Genomic DNA, 23,874 nt, shown 5'->3' on the forward strand with positions numbered 1-23,874 from the left:
CTGTAAAACCATAAGCAAAAAAAAAAAGAGAGAGAGAGTGAGAGAGAGAAAAAAAAAGAAAAAATAGGAAGAATTCCATTACTTATTCACCCCAACAAAGAAGGGATCTATTCAAGAGATTGTAAAAACTCTTTAGCTTTATTCTCTGATGACAAAAAATGTGGGATCTCACTCCAGATTACCTGTAGCTTAGCAGTGTTCATTAAAAAAACCTGAACTCCCTTGCACTGAAAAGGTTGGATCAGCCAGTGAAGTCCCCTGCGACGTTCTACTGTAGTGTGGCAATAATCGGGTTTGACAAAAAAAGTAGGCGCATTAAAGGAGCGCTGCCGATCTGGTCGAGCTATATCATAGATTGCCTGGCGAAGGAGAAAATTCCCAACATAGATTAAAATTGCACACGGTTTACTCCCTGCTGTCAATAAAGGTTTCCTCTGCTTAAATGGGAATCTGTGTGCCCGTTGGATTTCTTGAGCCCAATCCCAATTCCCCAACCCAAGTCGGAGAGCCCCTTTGAGAAGATTGACATTAAAGTTTGAGACCTCAGACTCCTCTGGAATGCCTAAACCCTCAAGTTATTCCTTCTCATTCTATTTTCGAAGTTTTCCAGCTTCCATTGAGTGTCTGACATTTGATTTTCTAGTGACACTGTCCTTTCTCTATGTGCCGAAGCTTCCTTTTCCAGCGTGTCCACCCTATTCTCCACCCAAGTCGTTCTTTTCATGAATTCAGAGCAGGTGTTAGAGATCTTCTGGATAGTTCCCTGCAGCTTCCTGCAGGCTGTCTGGACTCTCCAACTCTCAACATGTGTCTCTTCTCTATGGGCCATGATGCTTTGGTAAATGGCCTCCAGAGATGCTGGCTTTGCAGCTCCTAAAATGTTGGCAGCTGCTGCCTTGTTTCCTGCTAGCACTGAGGAGATGGAGTAGTCCCAAATAAGTCCTAGAGCTTTTTTGCTTCATTTTTACTAACTCTGTCTCAAGAAGGAGGTTTTTCCCCCGTCTTCACTGTGGCAGTATCGATCAGAGCTCCGTCTTGTTTCCCATTTGAGCTACCGGAGTCCGATACATGGCCCTGGCTTTTTGAGTCAGACCAATGTGAGATGTCCAACAGGGATTTTTTTTTTATCCCCAGCTTAGGCCCCCGATTATTAGTTTATTTCCCACTTAAAGTGCCCTCCTTGGGATTGGGACCAGGCAGCTTATGTGACTCGCAACCCCCAGCTGTAAGTAGATCTTCTTCACTCTGCTGGGAACAACCCCCTCTCCTCCAGGTCCCTCTGGAGCCTGTGCTGCCCCATGGCCCACTATATTTTCAAGATTTAAAGTCTGGCTCACCGTGGGCAATGGTTGTAGATGATATGCCTGAGAGACTATGGCTTCTGCCTGATGTAAAATACTGGAGCCAATGCTTTCATTTTGTGAGGCTGAATTGACTGGGAGAGTTGATCCAGCGTTGAAGAATTTTTCTTGTTGGGGTTTTCCCAGATTCCCTGGTAGTTTTTCGTGGAAGCTTTTTGAAAAGAATTTGGCCAAACACCTTCTGACTCTTTTGTGCCAGCCCCATTTGATGCAGAGCAGCCGAAGTCTACTTTTGCTGCAAGCTTTTTGCCAATCAGTCTAGTCTCCATTCTGCCCTTCTTCCCCTTGGCCGCCTTAGCTGGAGACATCACCAGAGTGTTGATCAGGAGTACTCCACCCCCAGCAGCCACACAACACCACTCGCAAGCGGGATCAGCTGCCAAGCACGACGACCCCAGATCCGGCAAGCCTGCACCTCGCAGAATGCGAGCAGGCCGGGAATTGTTCTTCATGGCTCCGCTCACCTCACGGTAGGAAACACCGGTTCCTTCATCTGGCATCGGGAGAGAATCAAGGTGCGGTTACGGGACCGACAGGACGGAGTGTTCCAGCGGCCGCAATCAGACAGCTGCCATCTTGCCGTCAATGATGTAACAGGGTGGCTGAAATATCCTTTTGTATGTAACTGTAATGTATCCAGCTTGGAAACCATTTTAGATGGAAAACCTTGTTGACACTATGAGATGGTTGGAATTAGTTTGGTCTTTGTTACTCTTATAATGGCCTCTGCCTATGGACTATACAAATATGCATTTAGTTTGCAGAGGGCAAATGTTAAACTTTGTGATTTGCTTTCCATAAATCTTAGGTGTGTGTTTGTTACCAGAATCAGCTAGCCAGACATCAAGTTAGTTATTTGTTTTAGTGTATGCTATCCTTTCTGAGCACAATTTCCAGACTTTTTTCTGTTTTCTCTTATTGTTTCCCAAAGACCATTACTTTTCATTTGTTTACATTTGCCACCAACATGTTGCTCAGATTAAATTTGTTCAGCTGGTACAGCTATCGCTATAGTCATGTTATTGTTTGTTCCAGAATTACTAAATCTTATGCATATAGTAATATTCGGATTTTGCGTTTACCAATCATAGGGGTAAAAGAGTTATCCTTTGCAATTTCAATCCCCAGGTCTTCAGTATAGAGGTTAAACAATAGTGGTGCCAATACTCAGCCTTGTTTAATGCCCCTATTTGTGTAGGTTTTTGAGATGCCTTCTTCCCTTGGCCGAGTTTGACAAGACCCTAGTGTTCGAGTAGAGGGAGATTACTACTTTTATTAAGGGATGGGGAATATCCAGTTTGGTGACCTAATTCTATGTGATTTATCGGTTCACTCTATCAAATGCCGCAGCATAGTCCACGATGCATCCAAATATTGGGGACTTGGAGGAGCTGTTCAATCAGTGGGCAAGATGTGAGCGTGCAACTACATGACGAAAATTGTGACTTTTATTGGTACTATCCTTTTCAAATTCAGTCAATCAGTTGATCCAAAAATGTATTGTTTAATGAAATTCATCATAAAATACATTTTACCAAAATGTAGACTTTCTATTGATATTATCCTTGTAAATTCTTCTGCAGAGTATGTGCCTTCCTCTTACAGAAACCAACCGGAGAAAAACTTGCCACCAGTTCTGGTCATTGCTTTGAGGGGGCCACGAGCCTCCACAACGTGGCAAGACATCTCCGGACCCTCTGACCCCCAGCTGGCCTGTCTCACAGACCATCACTCCTTGAATGCCCTGTACTGCCAGAGCCGTGCGGAGCCTTTGCTATACTCGCCACACACAGAGAGCCGTGTTTTGCAAGAGTTATGTGTGTGGTTTGGAGGTCGAGTGCCCAGCGATGGAGTGGTACATGTTGGCATCCAGAATCCTTCTAACAAGCATAGATCAAGGTAATACCCTTTAGTATAGTGGAAATGCACAACATAATTCAATGTCTTTATTTATGTGGAAGTATTGTTTCTTTTAGATACTCTAGAAGACACAATTTCCTTTTAGATAAGCTCATGTAATGACATTCTTTGACTTCAGATGCCTCTTAGCGTGACCTTTGGTCTCCCTGAGGAATCTTCTTTAAAGTCAAATATTCCATGTGGGTTATTCATATCTCAATGGATTACAAGTGGTTTATTCTCGCTCTCCTTTTGTGGGTTGTGCTGTAAAGTTATTGTTTTTGTTTATAATCGTTAGTCCCATGGTGGTGTGGAGATATTTTTCTTCAGATTCTATAGGTTTTTCCTCTCACCCTCCAGATGCTGGGTAATGTGTACTCAATCAATCAGTATATTCATCTTTTAGCCATAAAAGGCGCATAAAAGCAATTCATTCGTCTAACAATGTATTAAAAACAACTAAAATAAAGAGAAAGAACAATTTGATAGGATTACACAACAGAAATTTTATAAACTATTAAACAACAGGAAAATATTTAATTTAAAAGTTATAAACTATTAAACAACAGGAAGAGATTTAATTTAAAATGTGTAAACTATTAAACAACTGGAAAAGAATTCATTTAAGTCCTATCAAATGCATCCCCAGCAAGAATGTTCTGAGTTTGACAGCGGCAGCTAAACAACTAGCAACTGAAAAGCACATCTAAGCATTGGTTAGTAATTGCAAGTGCAATAGGGCTGGGCTGACCTAGGTAAAACTACCATGCCTTCAAAGAGGCACAATAGAATCCAGGTGGGACTTTTTGTAGTCCCTACAAAACATAAGAAAGTGCATTGTGTCTTGAAGGGACATATTATCACAACTTCAAGGACCAGTGTATCTTTCGTTAATGTTAAGATTAGGGATCATCAGTAACTAATATGCCAAATAAAACCAGAAACGTGTAAAAAAAATAGTGATAACCATTAGTTACAGATAAGATTCCGTGAAAATGTTCCCTGCAAAAGGGCATAACTCAGGACTCTGGGTTTAAGTAGCTTCTCATCTTCTCTTATTGATTGTCGCCACAGAAAGTAATGTTTGTGAGCCCACAAGAGGTCCACCATCATGATTTTATCAGGATTATCAAAAAGTTCTCGTCTTCCAATTTTACAGAATGAATTGCTAACCAGAGACGCTCTAAGGCATGGGCAAAGTGGGCCTTGGTCCAGGGCCCCACTTTCCAAGGGGGGGCCCTTGTTATTTGGTCTGGATAGGGCCCCTCATTAATTTATCACAGAATGTTGGCAAGTATACCACAGTTCATACAGGGCTACCCTATGGTCCACTTCAATGCCAATCTGTGTGCTATAAGTGGATCAAGGCAATCCAAATGCAACTCGACAGAATGAGGGATAATAAATGGTACGGGTGCTGATTTCAAATAAGCAATAGACTATCATTTTTCTGCTTTCTCTTATAATTGCTTAACTTTTAAGGTATGATCAATGGGTGTGAGTTAGCTGAAAATGGATCATAAATTCAAAGTTGTTGGGAACATGGGCCTCCAAAATAGGTTTGCTCCAGGGCTCCTGAATACTTTAAGATGTCTCTGTTGCTAACATACCTCGGCCATGGGATAGATTTTTATCAGTTCAAGGAGATGTAGTCCTGCAAGTCCGATCTATTTAGATTGCATTCTGTCCTAGTCCAGATTGTGAGCCACCTCATCAGCGGACGTAGGCCCACAATAGCTGAAAGGTGATGGAACCCCGAACTTGGTGAACAATATATGAGAGAACATGCTGAAGAAAGCATAGCAAACTTCTACAAAATGTATTTTCAACAGGCTGTAGAGGTGCTGTTTCCACAAAACACCAGACATCCCACCATACATTACTGTCGATACACACTTTGCTTGGTACACTTTTAATATTGTGCCCACCTGTGTCTTGCCCATCCTGGATGCAAATCCAAACTGGGCAAAAAGCAGGTGGATGCACTATTAGTGGTTTTTAAAAAATATGTTTATTAGTTTCAGCTCCAAAACAGTACAATAACAGTGAACACATCAAAAGCACTCAACCTCCATCACACAACCCCCACCCGTCTGCGCCCTCCCCACATTCGTCACAAAGTGCGGACCCCTCCTTTACGACACCCATAGCATCGTCCATCAAGCCATCCTCCACCTCCCCTGCTCCTTATCAAATTTCATGGGGCACCCTTGACTTTCATGCACCACCAGCTCCACCTCCAGATCACTCCTTGCCTCCACAAACCCCAACATCCAGAATAACAACCCCTTTCTAATCGAATGCAAATCCCAGGGAGCATCTAAAAGAATGTGGTCCAAAGCCTCTGGCACCTGTAACTGGAGTCACAGTGGGGCGTATACATTAACAATGAGGAGGGATTTCCTGCCCCAGTATCCTCACACTGCCAGATAACAACCTCCCCAGTCCAACCATTGACACTTAACCATGAAGGGAGGAGAATCTTTAGCCAGAATCGCCACTCCATGATAGCCGTCCGTGTACCGCACATGCACCTTACATTTACCCCTCTAAAGGCAGTGTCATGTGTACCCCAGTAAGTGCGTTTTCTGAAGAAGCACAAAGTTGGTTGAGTGCCTGCAGTTGTATTGCATAACCACCCCCTGTTTGATTTTACACCCTAACCCACTGACGTTCCACGAGAGGACCGCCACTGCTTCCTTATCGGATGATGTAATTCAAGGAGCAAGTGTTATTCTTGCGTTCTACGGGCAGCAGACGTCCCACTCAAGGTCTCCAACCCCCCTGTTCCCATGGAGGTGTAATCATGCAAGCATGTGTCTTACGAAACCAAACTCTGTCAACCTGAAAAACTCGCCCCCCTCCCCAACCACCCCATCCACCCCATATTTCCCTTACATGGGTTCTGAACTACTCACTCCCTCAACTTGGGAAAGGTCTGTCACCCCCCACTCCATGTACACAACATGCTCCCTCGCCTCAACACGCATACTACATGATCAACAAGCAGAGGTGGAAAAAAGGGGGAAACATTTTGTTAGTCAATGCCTGAGGCACTCCTCGAGTACAGGATCACAATTCTGCCTCTATCCAGAACAAGAAACACTAGATAAGTTAAGGTTTCCCCCTTAAGAAATCACCACACCCCTAAGCAGCAACAGATGAAAGAATCCTCATGGTGGGACAGGTGGAGGGTTCTCCCTGTGCACAGCCATCTCCATTGGACCTAGGGACCCTGGCCACCACGTGATTTCTGTCCATCAGGCCCCGGATCCACTTCGGATTTCAAAGAGGCTCCACGCTTGTGGGCAGCAACATGGGTCTTCCAAAACCTCATGCATCCCACTTGGTGGGGCAGCAGGCACTGATGGAGAGCCCTGTACAACATCTCAGTTTCCAAGGTCCCCGCTTGCCCCCGTCGAGTAATGTCCACCCTCTCTGTGGCCCCTCTCATGCCTGTTCTGGTGTTTCAAAAAATTAAGCTTTGAAGTTAAAAAGTCCCTTCAGCTAGGCTGGAAACAACAATATGTTGGGGAATTTGAGGTCCCGGAGCTTCTGCTTAACGTCAGAAAAGGAGCGCCGCCTCTGTTGCACTTCCCTTGTGCAGTCTGGAAAAATCATGATACAAGTGTTTTCAAAACATGAGTCTGGTTGTTTTTGGGCTTCATGGAGGATGGCATCTTGATCCCGCTAGTTAAACAGGCAAGCAATCAATGGGCGCACCTGGGGCCCAAAAGGGGGTATCTCGACCAGCATGGTATGGAACCTCTCCAAAGTGATTAAGGGAGAATGCACTTTATCCAAAAACGTAGCCAATTTTCCAGAAGTGTCTCCGGGTCGAACACCTCCATGCCCTTTGCAAACTCCCAAAGTGGAGATTATTCCTACGTGACCTGTTTTCGGCATCCTCCGCGCAAGTCTCAAGGACTGCTATAGAGGAGAACAGCTTGGAGACTTGTTCTTAAGCATCACTAACTCATCCTCCACCGAAGAGACACGGGTCTCAGCCTGTGTGATGCAGTGAGCCACATTCCGAAGGACCTTGCGTAGGAGAGAAACATTAATCTGGACCTCACCCATCTTAGTCTCCACCTCCTCTCTGGAGTCTTGAATCGCCCAAAGAATAGAAGTAAGTCCAGGGGGGTCCTGTGCACCCTGCCCAGAGGGAGAGCCGGGGTAGAGTCTGTGCCCCCGGGAGGTAAATCTGGCCATCTTGCTTTAAGTCTGCGCAGTTGACGGCGCCTTATGCCCTTACCATGATCCAATGGAGCTGCACCCCACCGGGCCCAGGCACTGTAAGCACGAAGGGGCCCAGTCCATCCAACCAAAGCTGCACATATAGTCGGTTGCAGATCACTCAACCACCACCATCACTGAAAGTTCACTAGCCCCTCAACTTGATATCTTTGGAATGGGGTGGGGGTGAGGCCCCATAGTACAACCAAAGACCATGCCGCTGGCCCCCAGTCAGTGCAAAAGGGTCGACGGTCTGGCCCGCTTCTCCCAAGGGAGGGGGGGGGCAGCATGAGCAGCCCGGACCTCAACTCCAGGCTTTCGCCACTCAGGCACCACTACCCTTAAACCTCAAACCAATCGCCAGTGGAGGGAGAAAGAGGAGGCACGACTCACCACCGTTGCTGGGGCAGGTCCTCTCTGCCGATCACCAGTTGGACCCGGGACCGCTTGCCTCCTGGTGCAGCAAGGGACACCAGTCTCCGCTATACAAAGACATGCAAGCCCTCCCAGCTAGCCATCATCTGGGGTCCCTATAGAGGCATGGCCCTCAGCCACACACCCCACCGCCGGATGTGGCACCTCTCACACTTCCAGTCTCTAGGCCCCCACAAAGGCCCATTCACTCCTCTGGGATATAGCGAAAGAGAAGGGGAGGGAAACCCACTCTCTGCCCACATGGTCCTGCTGCAGCCAACCTGCCCTAGCCCCTCCTGGCACTCTGGGCTTCACTGCCTGAGCTTCCCGGGTTCTGTGAGGCCACCACCACTGTCAAAACAAGCCTGGCAAGCATGGGAAAGGCACAGATCCCTGCTCGCTGGGCAGCTGGCCTCCCTCACTTCCTGGAGCCCACTCACTGCCCAACACACACTGAGGCGTGGGCTTCCGCCGGCTATATCAAGGGCACAAATTCCCCCCTGGCCCCTCACAAGGACAAGTCTTTCGCTCCTTGGTACCTGCATAGGTGCCTTCACGTCACTGCTAGGAGCTCTGTGCTCTCATGCCACCATCTTCGGTGGACCAATTCTCCCTCTCAAGCACTCCACGCCGCTCCCAAATCCATTGGAGCACTCAATGTTTGGCCCTTAGGGCCCCTGCCACACAGTCAAACTATACCTCGGTTGGGGGGTTGCCCTAGCCAGAGTCGAGGCCGAAGATGTTGATGGATGTCGAAGGAGGCTGGGTGCTGTGCTAAACTGCTGCCATATCTTAGCTGCCTGGCCACGCCTGTACTATTAGTGTTTACTCATTATTTTCTCATACTGCACAGAGGATGATCATTCCCTTTATGAAAAGATTGCTATTTCCTCCTGTATACCTAGGGTGAAACTCCCTTTCTCTCATATAAGGTAAGGGAGTGCCCTGTAGAGGGCAGGCACAAAGGTAAAGTGTTCTTACATTTTTCATGAACGATGTCTTACTAAGGTTTACAGCCCTTGGAAACATCCTTTAGCATTGATGTGGGACAGAAGAACCTTTCAAAGTTGGTGCTGGGTTTTATTAGAGAGAGACCCTTGTCATAAATGACAAGATTCTGCTTTCACTGGAATAGTATATGTGTGTCTCCACTTTGAGTGTTAATAAATTTCATGCAACTAGACATACCTACTTTAAAATAAATACAATATATAGCTTTCTTTTTAACATTTCAAGGTCTCTTTCTATGTCACCAACTAACCCTTATCCAGTTAAGCAGTATTAGACCTGCCCTTAGAAACGTGCCTTGGGACCCCATTCTTGGTGATAAGACATGACACTTAATAGAATAATCTCACAAGTACTCCCTTTACTTTTAGTGAAGTACCAGTAGATATCATTCTTCACCAAGGATCGGGCTTTGTGGGCTTTGCTGTTTAGATTGGGGTTTAAACCCAGGTTCAGCAATAGGTTACAAAGTAAATTACAGAAGATAACCTGGTCCATATCATAATGCATTTTTTGCGCTCCTTTTTGGAGTGATTTTCCTGGTGTGTCTGGGTCAATTCTAATGCTTTATGGAATTTTTGGATAGGCTGACATTTAAGGTGATTGCGCTTTTTCATTGTTGGATATTTTTAAACTGGAGATGGTTACTGGAGATGGTTACTATAGTGTCACTACCTATTCCAAAGATTTTATTCAACCCTCTGCGGGTTTTTTTCTATCACATAACCAAAGTGAGGATTGGCAGAAAGTTGTAGGAACCTGCATGTGACTGCGCCATTGTCAGATGTTGACCTCTTTCTCTCTTTACTGTGCTTTTGATTAGACGTATTTCTTTAAACAATCATTTGCAATGCAATCGGTCTCCACTTTGGCACCTTATATGTATTTAGCTATGCAGCACATCTGAAAGAGACACGTTAGTGATAGATTCTTTACCTTAGAATATCCCCGGGCGTCAGACTGGATCTGGAAAATTTTGCGTAGCAATACCCCTGCGCGCCGGCAGGCGTCTTCCGCGGCTCCGCGTCCGTCGTTGGCATCGTTAGCGCCGGAATGACGTCATCGGAGTACTTAGACGCCGCCCATGCGCGCTGACGTCAGTTCTTCTTTTTTCCGCGCCAGGTAGCGCAGATCAGGAGAAGCTCTACCCCTTAGTCATTTTTTGACTAAACTTTTTTGATCTTTTGATCATTGCTCTTTTCGAGTCTTCGACTCCGAAGGTGCCGGTAGGGATGCCCGGGTTTAAACCCTGTTCCAAGTGCGACCGACTGATGTCGGTTACCGACCCCCATCGCCGGTGCCTGAAGTGTTTAGGCCTCGACCACGACGACCGCACCTGCTCCGACTGCCGGGCCCTGACTTCGAAGGCTAGGCGGGAGCGGTCCCGCAAGCGGCTCGAGCTCCGGCAGTCGGCCCCGCGCCGCTCAAGGTCCCGGTCCCACAGCTCCAGGAGTGGACATCACTCGTCGGGATCCAAGTCCTCAGGTAAGAGGCATGAGAGGTCGGAGAGGCATCATCGTTCCTCCGACCCACCCCGACGCTCGCACGATGCGGCCGGGGGTTCGGGTGACACCACCCATGCGGCTCCGACTGAGTCGCAGGCGCCGCCGCCTGCCCCACACCTTCGGGTCCCTGGGCATGGCGCGACGCTGGAGGAGGTCGAGCGGTACCTCATGGCCATGAGGTCCCTCTCTTCTCAGCCGGATCCCGTGGCGCCTTTGGGCCCAACGGCCCCGGCTGGAGGCCCTAGCGGGTCGGGTGCTTCGGCCCCGACGCCGTCGGGTGCTTCGGCGCCGGCGACTTCGGTCCCGGCGCCGCAGGACCTCTCCGGATCCGGTTCCGAATCCGGGTCGTCGCCGGTCGACCTCACGACCTCGCCGGCTCCGGCCCCGCGGTTGTCGCCCCCGGCGCCCCCTGTGGACGCCGTCCCCAATGTTCCCCTCGGTCCGACTCTGGCGCCGCTGGGCGCCGCTACAGACGGCCTTTGGAGATTTTTATTTCCATGAGGAGGCCCCATCTGTTGACCCTGTTCTACAGGAGATGGGTGACGAAGGTGATTCGGAGGGGCCTGCGTTCCCTCTGGCACAGGAGTGCCAGTCTCAAGAGGACTGGACATATGAGCTTGGGGAGGCCAGTGGGATTGACACTTCGCCAGACACTGGATTTGTCTCCCCTCCCACCGTGGCTACGGAGGAGGGGGCTGCTTACAGTGTAGTGTTGACGAGGGCGGCCAAGGCCTTAAACCTTGAGCTCCCCGTCGCGGCCGTGAGGACTAACCTCCTCACTGAGGTCCTTAAACCGCAGGCAAGCTCCAGTGAGCCTCTGCTGCCGTTTAATGAGGCCTTGTGTGACGTTCTTGTGGGCACTTGGTCCAGGCCCGCCACGGGTCCGCCTATGGATAGGAACGTGGCCAGACGCTACCGCCCGGCTCCGGGCGACCCTTGCTTTTTGTCCACCCATCCCACCCCCGAGAGCCTGGTCATCTAGGCCTCTACTTCCCAGACCGCATTACCGACGGCCCCGCCCGATCGGGAATCCAAGAGGTACGAACAGTTCGGGAAGAAGGTGTTCTCATCCCTGAGTTTGGGACTGCGGTCTGTCAATACCGCATGCCTCTTGGGCCGCTACACCAACACCCTGTGGGACACGGTTGCGGACATGCTGCCACAATGTCCGGAGGAGGTCCGGGCTAAACTCACCCAAGCCCTTGCGGAGGGTCGAGATGCAGCGCGTTATTCCATCCGGTGTGGGCTGGATACCACGGACTCACTGGGCAGGGCGATGGCAACGACGGTGGCGGTTCGACACCACGCCTGGTTGAGGACCACCAACTTTTCGGCCGATGTCCAGTCCACTCTTCTGGACATGCCGTTCGATGGCCGTCGCCTCTTTGGCGACAAGGCAGACCATGCGCTTGAGCGTTTTAAGGACTCCAGGGCTACGGCCAAGTCCTTGGGCCTCTCGGCCCCACGCCAGCAAACGGGTGCCTTTCGCTCCTTTTGTGGCAACGGAAGGGGCGCCCCCACACGAGCTGCCAGCCACGCACCGCAGAATGTTTAACAGTGCGATGGCGGCCGTGGAAACTGCTGTGGTGGCGGTCGGGGACACCGGCGAGGCCAGTCCACACCTCCCTCCGCAGCACCTGCCTCAAAACCTTCCTAGTCTGTGTTTTCAGGCCCATGTGACGCCAGTGGGTGGCAGGGTTCGTCATCACCTCCTCCATTGGCGCAATGTCACGTCGGACAGGTGGGTGCTGCAAATCGTCCGAAGGGGCTTCTCCCTCCCCTTCGAGGCGTCCCCTCCAGCCATGCTACCACAATTCCACCGCGTGTCGGGGGATCACTTGCAACTTCTGCAAGAGGAAGTCACAGCCCTCTTGGCCAAGGGGGCCATCGAACGCGTTCCTGTGCCAGAAGTAGGGTGTGGTTGTTACTCCCACTACTTTCTGGTACCCAAGAAGGGCAAAGGGGGCCTACGCCCTATCTTGGACCTACGGAACTTCAACGGCTTCCTCCGGAAAGAGAAGTTCAAGATGCTGACTTTGGCTCAGGTTTTAGCTGCCCTGGACCCCGGAGACTGGATGGTAGCGTTGGACTTGCAGGACGCTTACTTTCACATCCCCGTCCTGCCGGCCTACCGGCGTTACCTGCAGTTCACGGTAGGCCACGAGCACTTTCAGTTTACCGTGCTCCCATTTGGCCTTACCAGCGCCCCACGAGTGTTCACGAAGGCGATGGCGGTGGTCGCAGCTCATCTGCGCAGGTTAGGGGCGCCAGTCTTCCCCTACCTCGAGGACTGGTTGTTGAAGGCGTCAGCCACCTCCAGACTACGGCCGACCTCCTGCACTTGCTGGGGTGCTCCATCAATGTGCCGAAGTCGCACCTGTGTCCCTCTCAGAAGCTCCTCTTCATCGGAGCGGTTCTAGACTCGGCGCAGTTTCGGGTTTATCCTCCCGAACAGCGGGTTTGGGATATTCAGGCTCTGATTCCGATCTTTCAGCCTTTATCCCGAGTCTTGGTCAGGTTGACGCTGCGGCTTCTGGGCTGATGGCCTCCTGCATCCTTCTGGTGCATCACGCCCGGTGGCGGATGCGGGCTCTGCAGTAAGACCTGAAGTTTCAGTGGACCCAGCATCAGGGCAACCTGTCCGATCATGTCTTGATCTCGGAGGGCACTGCAAGACAGTTGCAGTGGTGGCTCACGGACCGCGAATGGGTCAGTGGCAGATCCCTCTCCCTACCCCAACCGGAGCACGTGGTTGTGACGGACGCGTCCCTCCTGGGCTGGGGGGGCCACATGGGAGAGGCGGAGATCAGAGGCCTCTGGTCTCCGGCGGAGTCCTAGCTCCATATCAACCTTTTGGAGCTGCGGGCGATCCGTCTAGCACTGAAAGCATTCCTCCCCTCTGTACGGGGGAGTGTAGTGCAGGTGTTCACGGACAACACCACCGCCATGTGGTACGGCAACAAACAGGGCGGGGTGGGGTCGTGGACCCTATGCCAGGATGCTCTGCGCCTCTGGCAGTGGCTGGAACATCAGGGCGTGACCCTGGTGGTTCAACACCTGGCAGGTTCTCTGAACGCCAGGGCGGACGAACTCAGCCGTCGGTGCATGATGGATCACGAATGGCGTCTGAACTCGGACGTGGCGCAAGGCCTCTTTCAGCAATGGGGAGAGCCTTGGTTAGATCTATTCACCACAGAAGAGAACGCGCAATGTCATCAGTGCTGCGCGTTGGTATTTCCAAGGCGGCACTCGCTCGGAGACGCTTTTCGTCGCGAGTGGAGTTGCGGTCTATTTTACGCCTTTCCGCCTATACCACTTCTGCCCAGAGTGCTGAAGAAGATCAGGCGCGACCGGGCCCAGGTTATCCTTGTGGCTCCGGACTGGGCACGAAGATACTGGTATCCCGAGCTACTCAACATGTCAGTCGATCCCCCGATTCGTCTGCCTCTTCGGGAGGACCTTCTGTCGCAGCAGCAGGGGACGGTTCTCCACCCAAACCTGTCCAGTCTCCACCTACAAGCTTGGAGATTGAGCGGCGGCAGTTGAGGCCATTTGACTTGCCTCCCGAAGTCTGTAATGTCATTCTGGCAGCCAGGAGTCCCTCCACAAAGTCGGTATACGCCTGCAGGTGGAACAGATTTGTGGCATGGTGCACAGCAAAGGCTGTGGATCCACTCTCTGCCCCTCTTTCTGAGGTTCTTCTCTTCCTTCTTTCTCTTGCCCAGCAGGGCTCTGCTCTGGGCACTATCAAAGGCTACGTTTCTGCCCTTTCCGCCTTCTTAAGGCTACCTGATCAGCCTTCTTTGTTCAAGTCCCCTATTGTAAATAGGTTTTTGAAGGGCATCACACACACGTACCCTCCTGTTCCTTTTGTGATGCCCCATTGGGACTTGAACCTTGTACTTACATTTCTGATGTGCGCTTCCTTTGAGCCACTTCACAACTGTCCTCTCCGTCTTCTCACTTTGACGACTGCTTTCCTGGTTGCCATCACCTCTGCCAGGAGAGTGAGTGAGCTCCAGGCTCTTTCCTGTACTCCTCCTTTCCTTTCTGTCCATCCGGACAAGGTTGTGTTGCGTACTAAGCCATCTTTCCTGCCCAAGGTTATCACGGCCTTCCACATCGGGCAGTCTATTACCTTGCCCACCTTCTTTCCGCCACCGCATCCTTCTAAAGAGGAAGAGCGGCTCCACCGTCTGGACCAAAACGTACGCTCTCATTCTACTTGGATCGCACACGCCAGTTCCGGGTGGATGACCAACTCTTTGTTGGTTACGTGGGCACTAAGAAAGGGAAAGCGGTGCACAAGCGGACCATCTCTAGGTGGATCATCTTGTGTATCCAGGCATGTTACTCCTTGGCTAAAAAGGAGCCCCCTGTTGGATTGCGGGCTCATTCCACTCGGTCCACGGCGACTACAACTGCCCTGGGCCGGGAAGTGCCCTTGGAGGACATTTGCCAGGCAGCTACGTGGGCCTCGCTGCACACGTTTGCAAGACACTACTGCCTGGACAGTCAAGTCCGGAGGGATGGCTTCTTTGGCCGTTCCGTCCTCCAGGACTTTCTGGTGTGATTATTGATTCGCAGACCCACCACCGGGGTTGGTATTGCTGGGGTATCTATTCTAAGGTAAGGAATCTATCACTAACGTGTCTCTTTCAGATGCACAAGTTACTACTTGTGTAACGATATATCTGTAAGAGACATTAGTTAGTGATAGATTCCTTACCGACCAACCCATCCTCCCCGTTCTGCGAAACCCATATCTAGGGTTAAGGTCATCCCCTTTCAGGGCCCTAGTTTCATGGCACCAGTGTTGGTTCTATCATGGCTCTGCGTATCTGACGCGGAAAAGCTGTGTCAGAACTGACGTCAGCGCGCATGGGCGGCGTCTAAGTACTCCGATGACGTCATTCCGGCGCTAACGACGCCGACGACGGACGCGGAGCCGCGGACGACGCCTGCCGGCGCGCAGGGGTATTGCTACGCAAAATTTTCCGGATCCAGTCTGTTGCCTGGGGATATTCTAAGGTAAGGAATCTATCACTAACTAATGTCTCTTACAGATATATCGTTACACAAGTAGTAACTTGTGCATTAGCCTGGATGCTGTAACATCTACTGTTCTTCAACATGGAGGGAAAGTAAGCACCGCATTGCGTGACACACCAGGTATGGGAACACATGGAGAGAAATATTGCCTTTCAGCGGGAAACGGTATAGTCCAAAGCTCTGTTTTTAATATAAAATCAGGGCCTTTAGTGGTCTTATCACCAAAGATACAAGATTTGAATAAAATATTTTTGTCTGCGGGTGCTCGTGGAAGACAATTTCTATGGACTGGAGTCTAGAGAATGCTTAAGTGATTCTGGTATTTTACTGACCTCTGCTGGTCGTTTTCTATCAAGAAAGTTAAATAGAGGCAGTTGCCAGAAAAATAAAAATAAGAAAGTCCCTCAGCAGAAAGCAATTCTGGTATTTTACTGAACTTTACTGGTCGTTTACTATCTAGACAGTTAAATAGAGGGAGCTGAACAAGCAGAAAGCAATTCTGGTATTTAACTGACCTCTACTGGTCGTTTTCTATCAAGACAGTTAAATAGAGACAGTTGAACAGAAAAAAAGTCCCTAAGCGAAAGCAGACAAGTAATAGGGCTCATCTCCAGAGCCCACAAAGTACATACACATATAAGTATATACTAAAGTATATATTAGAAGTCTTGAATGCTCGACCTAAAAAGAAGCCAAGAAGACAGATCTGCTACGAAGGAAAGCATTTAATTACCGGTATTTTGGTCAAAAGGTTGAAAATATGTTATCTTGATCTTCCAATTAGACTCTAGTATTTAGTCTTTTCTCTTCTACTAAGTCTAGAAAATGCAGGAAAATATATAGGATGTACTGCTTTCCCCTAGTCGTTTGTTGATGGATATGTCTTTGGTTCTGTGTGGCTGCTTCACTATGGAGGAATTTCCATATGGGTCTCTTACTTTATCTAGAAAGTACACCTTACATTAAAATGCCTTTTGTTCACGGCTGAAAAAAACTCTTCGTAAAGAGGAATGCGTGCTGCTTGTGGTCTTACAGTCTCCTATGAGCATTTTATTCAAGTATGCACTTGTATTGAGTTAGTTCTCTCACCTACATATTCTCAGGCTCATCTTTGCCTGCCACCTTCGACATAACCAAATGAAGGTACCAACAAAACACTGTGAGATGTGCTTCCAGAAATGGAGGTTTCAAAGAGTATCCCAATATCCAATCTTCCAAAACTCAAATGTTTTGACTTGCCAGTGATGTACTAGTCCGCGCCTGATTCCAGTGCCTAGTCCGTGACACTGAGAGTTACTCGTTTTGCATAAGTGAATTTTCATCTCACTAGTCCCATCTGCTCTCACCAGCAAACTTTTAATAATAATTGAATATTACACTTTTACTAATTGTTTTTCTCCTCTCTTTGGCCCCGTACACTCCTTGCTGTTCTCATTTTCGTTTTTGACCACCATTTTGTATTTTGTAAAGAGAATTTGTTCTCTATAGTTGTTGTATTGTAAAGCATTCTAACATCCACTATGCGGGTGGGGCATCACTACATAAAACGTGAATCTGATTGGTAGACAGGTAGCACATTGCTCTGTTGGGTGTACTTTGGTTGAAAAGATGTTACTTTGTACTGGCATCTGTGTGGGGAGTGTTTTGCGCAACGTGTGCTTTCAGAGAAAGTCTCATACCTGTATTCATTTTTCGAGCCAGCAGCCTTTTTGTCAAAAACCCTCCCTTTTCCACTCAGACCACATGCTTCCACAGATCAATGAACAGGCCTGATGTTATTGAGGGCTGATGGATCAGTGAACACCACCAGACGTTGCTCATTTTGGACCTGATGCTTCAGTTTGCCTCGCGGCCTCTGTCAGCATCACAGTGCTCATTAAAACAGTCACGCATTCGCCTCATAACATCTCTATCTCCCACCTCTGTGTGGGATTGTAAACAAACAAACCGCAGACTGCATCATTCGGGGGCCATGCCAGCCCTAGCAGAGGTAAGCAATTAATTCACAAAGCCCCTGAGCCCTTCACAAGAGAAGTCAGGAAAATGAATTAATGTTGCTGCCTGTTTTACATTTTGATTAGGATCTGCATCCCTGACGCTTGAGTGACAGACAGCAAGGGAATCAGACACTCCTCTGCTTCAGGGGGTACATTATGAGAGGCAGAGCTGACGAGGTAGCTTTCAGAAAGTGCCTGAGGCAGACTGCTTCAGCCCAGGCAATGATTGTGACCCCCTACATGCAACATGACAGTCGACTCCACTTTCAAGCCACACCATCGTGCACCAAAAAGCATGTTCCTAGTATTATTTTTATTATCACTATAAACTAATTTCTGTGCTGCTTTTTTTTAGGTCGAGCATTCGAGACCTCTTGTATATACTTTAGTATATACTTATATGTGTATGTACCTTGTGGGCTCTAGAGATCATCCCTAGGACTTGTCTGCTTCCGCTTGGGGACTTTTTTTCTGTTCAACTGACTCTATTTAACTGTCTTGATAGAAAACGACCAGTAGAGGACAGAAAAATACCAGAATTTCCTTCTGCTTGTTCAACTGCCTCTATTTAACTGTCTTGATAGAAAACGACCAGTAGAGGTCAGTAAAATACCAGAATTGCTGGGGGCCCCTATAGTACTCGGACCGGAGAGCTCCCAGATGAGTCCGGAAGGGTGCCCTCCATGTACCTTGCAGGGGGGGCCGTCAAGTTTTGTTACGCCAGTGACTGGGGCCCAGGAATGTGCTGGGTCTGTTGCACTCCAGCTATAATTGACTTTTACTACCCAAACAGGGGTGCATTTTATTTCTTTGCTTTATAGCCATTGGCTGCCCCTGATGCTCCACTGGGCTATAACTCTGGGTCCTCTCAGCTTATTTCTATGAACTGAGCCACTTGGTAGATGGCAGATCCGCCTAAAAGCTGTGAGTAAGTAACAACAGCACTGTGGAGACTGGGCCCTTTATGACCAGAACTTCTATGAATCTCTTGCGTAGCCCAGGCCTTTCCACCTCAACTTCCTCCACACCATCTGCTAATAGATGTCAAGGGTTGACCAAGTGCACAACAGCTTACTGAGTGACCTGCTCTTTAGATGAATCTCAGTTGAGCTGCAGGGACATGGGACTGCTTAGGATGAGGAGCAGAAAGGCTCAAAGAAGAGTTAGGGCAGAGCTTACCTTATGTAGTAAACCCAATTCTTTGGTGAGTGAATAGGTTCTGTATGTGTCGTGGTGGAAGAAATGACAGATGAAGCTAGAATACTGTATTCTGCTGTTGCGCCTTGGTAGATTTAGGGGTCTCTAGTTGGCAGACGTAGGTACCTTTGACCAAATAGGGACCCTTGCGCCTAGTCATGGTAAGGGGGTACACTCCTAAAATAACCCCTGCTCACCCCCTTGGTAGCTTGGCATGAGCAGGCAGGCTTATCTCAGAGGCAGTTTGTAAAGCATTTGTGAACACATACAGTAACCCAGTGACAACACTATAGATGGACACCACACAAATTGTAGTATAAAAATAAGTATTTTCATATAGACTTAACACAAGACCACAAACAACAAAAATCCACAATACTGTACTTTAAAAATGGTAAAATTAGATTAGTTCCCTTAAGATGTAAAATGCAACACTTTCAGTTCAATGTACCTTAAGATGCGTAACACTATACAACGAAAGTGTTGCAGGGAAGATGATGCGTCGGTTCCTTACACGCAAGAACGTCGATGCGTCGGGTCCCTACTGATGCATAGGGGATGCATTGGTTCTTCTCAGCGTGGGGAGGTGATGCGTTGGTTTCCTACTGTGCTTCTGTGGCGATGCGACCAGCAGCGCCGTGATGCGATGAAGATCCGGTGCAATGAACAAAAATGACGTCTTCACCTTGATGCCACAGGATGCTTGCACGCCAGACGGCCGTGCGGCGACTCAACGATTCTTATGAGCCACGACAGGCCCTGCAACACGCTTCCCGGTGATGCGGGAGCGTCAGATGTGACGTTAATCCTCTTCTCCGGCGATGCGAGGCGCTTTCGCGTTGTGAAGCGACAGCAGCAGTTCGGCGACACGCTTCTTTTACGTGAGTCGCGCTTGCAGCTCCTTGTGACACGCAGTCCCTCAGGAAGCCCAACACAACTGCACGCACTTCCAAAGAACTCTTGGGGAGCTGGTGGGTGAAGTCTGTTGTCCCTGACACTTCAGCAGGAGGCAAGCTGTATCTCAAGCCCTTGGAGATACTTCACAAGTTGAATGAAAGCAGCACAAAGTCCTTTCTCCTCTCTTTGGTAGGCAGGCAACCAATGCAGGCCAATCCCTCATGCTTAGGAATAGTCTCTCTGGTTCCTCTCCTCAGCAAAGGTTTCTTCTTGTTTCCCAAAAGTGATCTAAAATTCTGGGGTCTGGGCCCCCTCTTTTATACTTATTTCCCTATTATTATATGAAGGCAGAGAGGCCTTTGCCTAGTCCAACCCAGTTCTGGTCAGTCCTGGAGCACTTTGTTGACAAGACTCCTTCTTTCCTTTCACAGTGTAGGCCAGGGACATCAGACGCACCACAGGAGGTTTGTGCCAGAATTGTGGGGGAAGGCACAGCCCTATTCAGGTTCCAGGTGCAACTCCTCCCTCCCATCGGCATGCAGATCTCTCTATTCTGCCCTTTGCTGACTCACCCTGTCTCCTGGATCCCCCAGCCCCTGTCACCCTGTCACTCAAACTCCAGACAAGGAATACACAAACTAGCAGAGGCAGGCTTGGATAGTTAGGCAAGAAAATACCCACTATCTAAAAGTGGTATTTTCAAACACAGAATGTTAAAACCAACTTCACTAAAAGATGCATTTTATCATTCTGAGTTCAGGCATACTAGACTCCAGTTTCTACCAAGTTCCCTGAGTCAGTTAGGATTATAAGATGTAATAATCAACCTGCCCATTCTGGCCTATGGGGAACAGGTAGCCTTGCAATAGTGAAAAACGAAAATGGCTGTAAGTCACTATTAGGACATGCCACACACACCAGGGCATGTTCTACCTTTTATCTACAATGCACCCTGCCCTTGGTCCTACCATAGGGGTGACTAATATGCAGAAAAGGGAAGGTTTAGCGACTGGCAAGTGGGTGCACTTGCCCAGTCAACATGGCAGTACCAGACTGCACACAGGCTCTGCAATGGCAGACCTTAGACACACTTTTACAGGCTGCTTCTGTGGGTGGCACAACCAGTGCTGCAAGCCCACCAGCAGTATTTGGTTTACAAGCCCTGGGCACATTCAGTGCACTGTACTAGGGCCTGACAAGTAAACCAAACCAACCCATCATGGAATCATTAATTTATACATTAATTTACCATATGGAGCACTTGCACTGTGGCACTGGACAGCAGTGGCACGGTGACCAAAGCATCTATACCAGCAAAAACACATGAGGCAACAGCTAAAAATGGAAGGGAGACCCACGCAAAGGTGCCAGGTCTAACGGGCCTTTAAAGGAAAGATGCTCAGGATCCAACAACGCCCGACTTGCTCACCTCCCCCCTAAATTCTTAGGACACCCCCCACATGGAGCAAATATATATTGCTATACAAAGATTTAGCCATCTCCAAATTTAGGTAACATTGGGTCATATGTAAAGAATTAAGGGATTGTGAATTCCTAACTGTGATTCTTACTGAATCACAACTATGAACTCACAGTTCCCAATTTACAACAACATTCAAGTGTAAAATAGCAATTCCTAATTCAACCTACCTCATGATCATAAATATTAATGAGGTAGGTCGCAAGTTGCGACCCATTAGGAATTACAGCTATCTCAGGGATGATATTCACAGAAAAACAAATTAAGCCACTATTAAGTGAACAGCTCATATACATGAAAATCATACTTATATACTAGTGACTTATTCAAGTATTCATTGTGGTACTAATTTATGCATGAACTGTGTAACAAGCAGCTTGACCAAGTTTGATTTCCTTATGCATGATATAGATACTAATATTGTGAGCATCCTTCAAATGCAGTTTCCATAACAATCTGTAACATCCCTATTTATATAACAAGTGTTACAAACAAAAGGGCATGATAAATTGTAACATGCTGTAAGTCAACTGTGTGATTGACAGCATGACAATGTGTAATCCCCAATGTAGGAACAACCTGGCAATCTGTAAAGCTTTATGCGCAACAAAGTCTCAAATATTGAATTGTTTGGAAACTGCATGATAACTGAGATACCAGCATGACAAACTCTAAAGCATAAGGAAGGACACAGTTATTAACATAGTAAACGTCCCTTAAATTCAGGTTGGAAAAATGGTATACAGACATAATATCAATTCCAAAATATAGAATAGCACTAATATCAAAGTCAAAATATAGAATGGACAAAATATCGAATGGACCGAATATACTGGTGAAAAATATCAAATTGAAGGTAAGTAATGTAATATCGATTTTTAAAATATCTTTGGAATGGTAAAAAGTCTTGAATGTCTCTCTTTCGCCTCATACGCCCTAAGTCGGAAGGAGGTGTTAACTTCCCGGACTTTCCCACATATCACATATCATTTCTCTTAAGACAGGCCTCCTTATGGCTACAAGATCCCAACGATACTTGCCCTTTATGGGTTACGCTTGAGCTCTCTTCTTTATCCCCTTTTTCCTTTGCTGAATATCTTTCTTTTTCCCGCAGACCTCACATCCCATCTATTCCTATCAATAAGTTTACTGCTAAATTGCTATTATCTTTCACTCATGTTTCCCCCAATACTTCCACTGACTTTCTCAATTCTACCATTTGGCACAATAAATATTTGTTAATCAATAATAAACCCTTTTTAGGTCTCGGCTGCACGCGCGGAAGCGCGTGTCCGCCGACAGCCTATTGTTGCCGTGTCTCCTTTCCAGGAGACACTGCTGGCCGCGCGCATCGCCTTGGAGGCGATTTCAAACGAGCACGCGCACTCTCACTCACACACACACACACAGAAGCGCCCATGCACGCACGCACGCACGCACATACAGCCTCCCACACACACATACACACGCACACAGACACACGAGTGCTGCCCCCCTCGCCCCCCCCCCCCCCGCACACCGCACACCGCACCCCCCAGCCCTTTCTAACTTACCGGGGCAATCTCGGGGGACTCCGCCGCTGCAGCTCTTGCCAGCTCCTTTCACGGGGCTCCCTCTTGGTCAAGGGAGCCCCGCAACAGTCGCCTAACCTCCTGCTGGCGGGCCCGGGGTTCTCCACTGCTCACAGGAGCCCCGGGCCGCGATACGCATGCCTCCTCTTCCGGTCCTGACGCGGCCCCGCCCCCGTCACAGGCGACATTGCCTGACTTCCGGTGGGGAAAGCGAAAGCGATCGGAGCCGGTCGCGCGCGGTTTTATATGTAAAGCAGACTTCTCACAACTCTGTATTAATATATTTCTGCTTTGTCTACGGCGGCGCGAACAAATAATATTAAGCATTATCATTTCATTACAAAGAACTTGGTCACAAAATAATGTTAAAAGCTCTAAATTAAATGCTGCGAGACCTATTGCATTGTAAATGCTTGTTTTGGAAGTCTTGGAGGCGGAAAGGCTTAATTTGGATTTCTCAACTTTTCTCTAATTCCACCTTTCTGCCATTTTCCTCTCTCAGCCAGTCTTTTAATTTACCAGCTTCTTTTGCTCGTAAATATATTATTCTTCAAAAGGCGGTGTTGTCACAACTTTCTCTCCTCAATTACCCCTCAGCACTTCCTCCTCCTCCACAACTTCATTCTTTTTTACGAGCAACACCCAAAGCATCTTCTATTTACAAATGCCTCCACACCGAAGACTCCCCCAGACTTAAATCTAAGGTGGAGGAACAGTGGGAATCTGATTTTGCCGTCTCATGGCCTGTATGTAGCTTTGTGGGACAAATTATGGACCAAAGTTCATAAGTCTTCTAGAGCAGCAAATATTACTCAAACCCTTTTTTTTAATATATAACACGCTTCTTATCACTCCACACATACTACACAAACAATTTTCTTCCATTCCTGATCTATGCTGGTCCTGTTCTTCACCGCATGCGAACTTATTCCATATGATTTTTTCATGTAAGGCTGTTCATGATTTCTGGAAACTTGTTTGGTCCCAAATCAATGTAATTTTTCATTGCCGCATTCCTTTCTCCTTCTCTCACATTTTTTTGGGTAGTCTCTCTGATTTTTGGGATGATGTTGAATTAAATGTTAAAATTGTCGATTTGTTAATAGCTGTTGCATTCCAACAGATCACTGCTAACTGGAAGGATTTCTCAAATCTTTCTCCCTTAAAGCATGGTGGTACAATGTTTGCCATAATCATAGACTGGACACTGCCTTTGTGTATCCTATCCACATAGCAACTAAAGGTTTAGATTTATGG

General features: G+C 48.1%; 1 protein-coding gene across 2 annotated transcripts in view; it reads left to right on the forward strand.

Annotated features, from left to right (window-relative positions):
* Positions 1-23,874, forward strand: part of DNAAF8 (dynein axonemal assembly factor 8) — a 1,081,381-nt gene that overhangs the window by 421,803 nt on the left and 635,704 nt on the right. For both annotated transcript variants that reach the window (XM_078663036.1, XM_078663037.1), the window contains one exon: positions 2,945-3,260. In XM_078663036.1, coding sequence (XP_078519162.1) covers positions 2,945-3,260 — 316 coding nt within the window. The remainder of the gene's footprint in view (positions 1-2,944; positions 3,261-23,874) is intronic.

Source organism: Lissotriton helveticus, chromosome 10, assembly GCF_964261635.1.
Source record: "Lissotriton helveticus chromosome 10, aLisHel1.1, whole genome shotgun sequence".
In the NCBI taxonomy this organism is placed as follows: domain Eukaryota; kingdom Metazoa; phylum Chordata; class Amphibia; order Caudata; family Salamandridae; genus Lissotriton; species Lissotriton helveticus.